The 7,817-nt window shown below is 43.9% G+C and overlaps 1 protein-coding gene across 1 annotated transcript; it reads left to right on the forward strand.

Moving 5' to 3' along the window:
- Positions 1 to 5,508: 5,508 nt before the first annotated feature.
- Sit1 (signaling threshold regulating transmembrane adaptor 1) lies at positions 5,509 to 7,077 on the forward strand. The gene is made up of 5 exons (XM_076843306.2): positions 5,509 to 5,676; positions 5,806 to 5,941; positions 6,026 to 6,084; positions 6,196 to 6,257; positions 6,348 to 7,077. Exons 1-5 carry the CDS (start codon positions 5,610 to 5,612, stop codon positions 6,579 to 6,581), a joined length of 558 nt encoding a protein of 185 aa, XP_076699421.2. The 5' UTR covers positions 5,509 to 5,609; the 3' UTR covers positions 6,582 to 7,077.
- Positions 7,078 to 7,817: the final 740 nt, after the last annotated feature.

A 7,817-nucleotide genomic window follows, 5' to 3' on the forward strand; every position in this document is an offset into this window, starting at 1 on the left:
AAACGCTATGAAATCTGCCTGGAGTAGAATCCCGACTGGAAAGCAGGTGACTTGAGCCAAGTTACTTAGTATCTATCCGTGCCTCAGTTTCCACTCTGAGGAATGGAGGTAGTAATATGCATGCACCTCAAGGGTTTGTATGATGATTAAATGGGAAAATCTAAGTAAAGAGTTTAGGACTGTGCCTAGCTATTAGTGATTTTAAACCTTGGCAGCTACTACTATAAGTCAGGCAGTTGAAATGATTGAAATGATACTAACTGCCGGGAATTCCATGGTCCTTTCCTTGCCACAAAGTTGACTTCTACACACCCTTCAGTTCTCAGCTCAAGTGTGTTCCTTCCCTTCGTTCAGAACCCTTAACAGTTTCTAATTTATTCCTTGGTGCAACAATTTTACTTTCTTCAGTACCACTAGAATATTAGTCCCCCAAGAGTAGGAACCTCGTCTCTATTTTCCTATTTTATCCCAATGTCTAGCACAGCACCTGGCACTAACAGGCATTCAATGAATCATTCAATAAAATAAAGGAGTGTTCACAACCACCCCTCAAAAATATAATTAGGCTATTTTAAAGAATAAAGAAGCTGGGTGCATGGGTGCACGCCTGCAGTCTTCCAGCGGACTCAGGAGACTGAGGCAGGAAGATCACATGTTGGAGGCAATTTGGTGAGACTCTGTCTCAAAATTTAAAAATAAATAAATAAATTGAGAAGGGGTGGGGATGTTAAGTCAGTGGTAGAGCACCCCAAGGTTCAATCTCTAGTACAAAGGGGTGGGAGATGAAGAAACTATGGATTCAGAAATTTAAGACAATTATGAATCAGGTAAGAAGAGGCAGAGGAGAGATTCCAACCCTTTCTGCCTATCTCCATACCACTTGCCTCACCACTGCTCACCCTTCTGCCTTCCACTTTTTCAGACAGAATGGTATTTCACTCTGTATTCCACATTGCCTTTTAATTTTCTGGGATACACAAGGCCATCTTCTCAACTAGACCAAAAGTTCTTTGAAGAAAGAAACATGTTCCTTTCACATTTCTATCTCCAGAGCTTAGCATATGGCAGACAATAGGTATATATGTGTCAAATAAATGAATGAAATATGGGTGTATCTTCTTGTTTTTCCAAAAGGGAATAAGGACAGGGCAGGGCAGGGAGAGACCTACACCCTGGGAAATAGAGTCTAATTGATTACCTGGAGGCAGCCTGGGTAGGAGGGTAAGGAAGTCCAAACCTTTAATATAAGTGGGTTGGCTCAGTTGATCTAAATAGCCAGTTGAGACCAGTTATGATGAGATAAATGAGTGCCAGATGACTGTGAACTACATCTGTAGCCCTAGAGGAAACATTTTTAAAATGATTCATTTGAGCCTTTAGGAACTCAGGTCCACTGTTGCTGGATCTTTTGATTCTTTCAAAAGAATTAACCAATCAGGATTTTAAAATTGGAATTTTAAATTTTAAAAAAATTGAAAATTATCAATTTTGATAAGGAGTCAATGGTATAGTATATTTTACACTCAAATGAATTTTTTTTTGTACTGGGGACTAAACCAGGGGTGCTTTATGACAGAGCTATATCCCTAGTGCTTTTTATTTTTTATTTCTGAGACAGGGTCTCATTAAGCTGCCCAGAATGCCTCAGCCTCCCAGGTCCCTAGAATTACAGAAATGTGCCATCATGCCTAGCTTCAAGTGGATCTCTATTTTTGTTTTGTAATGGGGATTTAATCCAGGGGCACTTAAACACTGAGCCACATCCCCAGCCCTTTTTATTTTTTATTTGAGACAGGGTCTTGCTAAATTCCTTAGGACCTCACTAAATTGCTGAGGCTGGCTTTGAACTTGCAATTCTTCTGCCTCAGCCTCCTGAGCTGCTGGGATTATAGGTGTGTACCCACACCCAGCTCAAATGAATCATTTTAAAAATGTTTCCTCTAGGGCTACAGATGTAGTTCACTGATAGAGCACTTGCCAAGCATGTGCAAGGCCCAGAATTCAATACCCAGTACCAAAAAAAAAAAAAAAAAAAAAAAAAAAAAATTATCTGTGACAAAATTACTTTCAGTAATTTTCATAAAATGAAACAAATAATAAGGGCCAGAAAAGAAATGCAGATAGGGCTGGGGTTGTGGCTCAACGGTAGAGCACTCCCCTAGCACATGGGAGGCCCTGTGTTTGATCCTCAACACCACATATAAATAAAAAGAAAGGTATTGTGTGCAACTACAACTAAAAAATAAATAAATATTTTTTTAAAAAGTGAACATTTTGGGCTGGGGATGTGGCTCAAGTGGTAGCGTGCTTGCCTGGCATGCGTGCGGCCCGGGTTTGATCCTCAGCACCACATACAAAGATGTTGTGTCCACCAATAACTAAAAAATAAAATACTAAAAAAAAAAAAAAAAAAAAAACTCTCTCTCTCTCTCTCCTCTCTCACTCTCTCTTTAAAAAAAAAAAAGTGAACATTTTTTATTATTGAACTCCACATATAATCAGATCAGTATAAAATAGATATAGTTAACAATTTTAAATCAAATAAATATTACAGGACAAGAAATGAAAATGAGTTCATAATTCTTTTTCTTTCTTTCTTTTTTTTTTGGTGTGTGTGGTACTAGGGATTGAACCGTCCATGGGCACTTAACCTCTGAGCCACATTCCCCAACCCTTTTTTAATTTTTATTTTAAGACACATTCTCATTAAATTGCTGAGGCTGGCTTGAACTTGCAATCAACCTCCCCAATTGCAGGCATGTACCACCACTCCTAGTTTATATCCACATATTGATCTGTTGGAATGCTGAATAGTGTCATGATTTCTTTTTTTGATTCTTAACTTTGGCAAATTTGTCAAAAGTGATCTTATTTGTATTCAATAGAAGTATAACCAGATTTGTTGACTTTCACTTAAGTTGATTAAAATAACTTTAAATATTATTTCCAAAAGTTCTTTTCATGTGAGGCAACAGATATACAAATAGGAAAATCTTAAACATAGGAATAAATTTGGCAAAGACTCACGAAAGTCCCATTTCACAGTGAATTCCAGAAAATTTAAATACCACATAAATAAAACCTTGGGGCTGGAGATGTGGCTCAAGCGGTAGCGCGCTCGCCTGGCATGCGTGCGGCCCGGGTTCGATCCTCAGCACCACATACAAACAAAGATGTTCTGTCCGCTGAATACTAAAAAATAAAAAAAAATAAAAAAAAAATAAATAAGTAAAACCTCAACAAGTCACCTAGAATGAGAGAATTACAAGAACTCAAGTTCAGTTTCTTCGATTTTACAATCAGGGTGCTAGAGTTGTTTATTTTGTTTATTTATTTGTTCTGGGGATTGAATCCAGGTCTTCAAGCATAAGAAGCACATGCTTTACCACTGAGTTACCCGTCAGCCTCTCATTGTTTATTTTATTTATTTTTAAATCAATATATTTATTTTCAGATGGTGTATTCGCCATGTTTTCCAGATTGCCTCAAACTCCTAGCTGAAGTGATCTGCCTGTCTAAGCTTTCTGAGTAGCTGGAACTACAGGCATGTGCCACTAAGCTCAGCTCATTGTTTATTTTAAACACAGAAATATGTATCTATCTTTGGGGCTGGAGACAGACATTGCACTCAAAGCAAATTTGAACAATTCCAAACTGTTAAGAACTTATTCTAGATTTAAACACACATAGACAAGTCAGCTTGTGTCAAGGGCTATTGCATAAGTGAAAATTCTCTGGATTGCTGGGCGAGGTGGCCAATGCCTGTAATCCCAGTGACTCAGGAGCCTGAGGCAGGAGGATTGCAATTTCAAGGCCAGCCTCAGCAAATTAGTGAGGCCCTAGGCAATTTAGTGAGACTGTCTCAAAAAACTAAAAATGTGGGCTGGGGTAGTGGCTCAGTGGTAGAGCGCTTGCCTTCATGCATGGGGCACTGGGTTTGATCCTCAGCACCACACGAATAAATAAAATAAAGGTATTGTGTCCTACAACTAAAAAAAAAAAAAAAAAATGCTGGGGACTTAGCTCAGTGGTTAAGTGACCTGGGGTTCGATGGCGGGGGTGGGGGGCTAGGGGGGGTGCATGGGGGTGTAAACTTCCATGTATATTAAATGTTTTTTAAAAATGTGCCTATTTGGAGCAAAACAATATGCTTATTTGAAGCTTATACAGCATTAAAACTTATCAGTGACTACAACAATTTAGAACTAAGATTTACAAAATTTTTTTTGTGAAGAGTATTTTGTCATTGATATTTTTTAAAATTGTTGAAATATGGTGATAACAAATAAAAAGACAGCTGAATTTTATTTTATTTTTTAAGGCCTATACAGACAATACACTCCCTATCTTCAACAAAAGGACAGGACTTCTCTATTTATGCCTAGCCTTGGCAGGTCACTGTAGTTTAAATCTAAATTTAAATTTATATTCAGGGTTGGCACTCCCTCAAAATGAACAAGTGCACCCAGGGGCTGTGGAGCACGCCTATAATCCCAGCAGCTCCAGAGGCTGAGACAGGAGGAACACGAGTTCAAAGCCAGCCTCAGCAAAAAGTGAGGCACTAAGCAACTCAGTGAGACCCTGTCTCTAAATAAAATACAAACTAGGGCTGGGGATGTGGCTCAGTGGATGAGTGTCCCTGAGTTCAATTCCTGGCACCAAAAAGAAAAAAGAACAAGTGCAAAGACTGAGATCAGTTTGCTAGAATAGTCCTGGTTCAGAAATTCCTTTAATACAAATAAATGAAATGAGAGTTCTTAGGAACAGTTTGGATGAAATGGATCAAACGAATCCAGAGTGGATCACACCTATAATCCCAGCAATTTGGGAAGTTGAAGCAAGAGGATCACCAAGGTTGAGGACAGCCTGAGCATTTTGTCTCAAAATAAAAATAAATAAGTCTGGGGATACAGCTCAGTGGTAAAGTACCCTAGGTTCAATCCCTAATATCAAAAAAAAAAAAAAAAAAAAAGGTTGGGGTGGGAACCTAGTTTCCTTATTCTCCCCCCACTATAATAGTAGTAATAACAATGACAATAATTATATATATATATTTTTCAGGTTGCTAGGAATGGAACCCAGGGCCTCATGCAAATATTTTCTCTCAGTCAACTTTAGACTGTGATGAGACTGCAGGCACCCCAAGGCCACTGCGCTTGACAGCATACTCATTAAGGAATACATTCTCATCCATTCATGATTCAGAGTTAGATAGAACAAGTGGACATAATGTGGCAGGTGGGGTGGGGGCTCCTGTCCTTTTTGGTCATGTCTCATGCTACTTCTGCCCCTTGGTCCTTATGGGCTCACCTACACATGGCACAGAACACTTGGGCCTGCAGGTGTTCTTGGGTGAAGGGGACTCAGCCTGAGTGTGGAGGGAGCTCAGGAACTGCAGAGTGGTGCAGGTGCAGACACAGGGCGGGGTCTTTGTTCTTTTGAGATCATCCTTCCCCTCCCCCTTCCTTCCCGGAAACCAGCAACTTTGCCACCCTCAGTACTGGGGATGTTGAGCTGTGGGGGCCAGACCCAGGGAGGGATGGGAGTAAGGGGGGCTGTGGCAGCTCTCCAGCCATGAGCTGGGCTGGCCAGCTCAGGGCAGTGTGTTTATGGACCCAACTCTCACATCAGCAGTCATGAGCAGAGGTGACAACTGCACGGATCTACTAGCATTGGGTGAGCTGGGCGGGGCAGGGGTTTCTGAGGGAGGGGTCATGTGGCTCCATGTCCCACTTGCTGGCAAAGGTAGAGATAGGTGGCTGGGTGGTAACAGCCCCCACCACCCCAACTCTGTCATATCCACAGGAATCCCTTCCATAACCCAAGCCTGGGGACTGTGGGCCCTCTTAGGAGCTGTGACACTGATGCTTCTCATCTCACTGGCTGCACTGTTGTCCCAGTGGACAAGTGGCCGGAGCAAGAGCCAGCCAGGGCAGGGACGGTGAGTGGGGGACAAAAGGGATGGGTTAACTTAGAGTTCCTCCTTACCAAGGAGTCCCGCTTACCCCCTAATTCTGTGTTGCAGTTCTGGAGGGTCTGTGGAAGAGGTCCCCCTGTATGGGAACCTGCACTATCTACAGACAGGTAGGGTGCTTCGGAGGAGGGACAGGCACAGGGGCCAGGTCCCGGTGGGTGGGTCGGGGGTATATAGAAGGAGGAACAAGAAGCTGACCAGAGTTCTGTTCCCTGCCCAAGGACGGCTGTCTCAAGAGCCAGGACCAGACCAGCAGGATCCATCCCCGGGAGGTCCTGCCAGGGTGAGTCAGATGGTGCTGAAGAAGAAGGGAGGGAAGGACATGGGGGTCTTTTCCAAGGGTTCAGTGAACTCTGACAGCCTTCATTTCCAGGCTGCAGAGGAGGTGATGTGCTACACCAGCCTGCAGCTGCGGCCTCCTCAGGGCCGGATCACCAGTCCTGGGACCCCCATCAAGTACTCAGAGGTGGTGCTGGACTCCGAGTCAAAGCCCCAGGCTGCCAGCCCTGAGCCAGAGCTCTATGCCTCAGTGTGTGCCCAGACACGCAGAGCCCGGGCTTCCTTCCCAGATCAGGCCTATGCCAACAGCCAGCCTGCACCCAGCTGAGGAGGAGGGCCTGGAGCAGCGGCCATGCACTGCCACCTCCTTGTTGCAAGGACTCTTGCTGCCCTGCCAGGGGCATGCCTGTTTTCCAACCACACCCAAGGACTGCCAGCTATTACCCAGTCACAGGTGGTGACCTACCCAGAATTTCCTATCTGAGCGGCGAGGGAGACATCTCAGGGTATGGTAGGCCCAAGGCTTCCTGAGAATAGAGGAAGCAAAGACAGTGGCCCCCTCCCCACTTCTTTTTTCTATTTGTTCTTCTCAGCCCTCACACTCCCAGGTTGTCACCTCTTTCTCCTTCTGGAGTTCAACCAGATTCCCCTCAATCCCCTCCCTCACAGCCTACCCTGCACCTCAGTGTCTCCTCAGGCACAGGAAGTGGGTACTGTGGCAGGTCTAAGCACTTGAGAGGATGTGGGTAAGAATCATTTTTGGGAGTTCATAGGCTGGAAGGGTCCTAGGACCTATGACCTGAGGGACCCAAACCTGGCTTCTAACCTGAGAATCCTGACAGGGCAATATTGTCTCTATGCTGCTGTCTCTGTCGTATTTTGAAATAAAACTTTTCAAAAAATGTTTCGATTTTTACCTAGAAGGCTACAAACAACAGGTCCCACAAGGGTGGGGGTGTGTGCTGCAATCCACACAGATCATTTCTGGGGATTCCTAGCTGCAAAAGAAGGACCAAGAGGGACTCCAGAAGTAGGTGCTAGGAATAGAGGGCTGGAGCTCAGCTCCTCAGCTGCTCTTGCTGCTGCTAGAACATTCCCAGGATTTGCACTCAGGGCCAGCCCATTGTCCCTGGGTCAGCAAGCTCACCAGCCCGATGACCTCTGTAACTGTGCTACCGCCTGCTTACAATCTGCTGGCCTAGCTCCTCCATCAGTTCCCCTATCAATCCCCTCATGCCTCATGAGTTCACCTATAACCCTGTTGTACACTTCTTCTGACCTTTTCTTCATCACTATGGCAACAGTTCACTCCATCCTATTCTACTTCAATTTCTCAGTTGTCACTTATGGTCCTGGCAACAGCTTTGCCTGTTACCACTTTCATTTTAATCCCCATCTAATATGCCCTCCCTCTCCACCCATCATCTGCTTTATTCTTAACTCTAGCTTCCTGTACTATATAGCATGCCACAATAGGCAGGTTAGCATTGACATTAGAACTGTGGGCTTCGGAGCCTGACCATCTGAGGTCAACGTCTAATTCTACCCCTGCCACCACCAACTG

The sequence above is a fragment of the Callospermophilus lateralis genome, chromosome 2 (assembly GCF_048772815.1).
Source record: "Callospermophilus lateralis isolate mCalLat2 chromosome 2, mCalLat2.hap1, whole genome shotgun sequence".
Classification (NCBI taxonomy): Eukaryota; Metazoa; Chordata; class Mammalia; order Rodentia; family Sciuridae; genus Callospermophilus; species Callospermophilus lateralis.

Excerpts from the sequence above, each read along its gene's own strand:
- Sit1 (XM_076843306.2), top strand. The coding sequence starts at position 5,610 with ATGGACCCAACTCTCACATCAGCAGTCATGAGCAGAGGTGACAACTGC. Across the intron at positions 5,942-6,025 it reads AGCCAGCCAGGGCAGGGACG|TTCTGGAGGGTCTGTGGAAG; the intron begins GTGAGTGGGGGA and ends TCTGTGTTGCAG. Across the intron at positions 6,085-6,195 it reads CCTGCACTATCTACAGACAG|GACGGCTGTCTCAAGAGCCA; the intron begins GTAGGGTGCTTC and ends TCCCTGCCCAAG.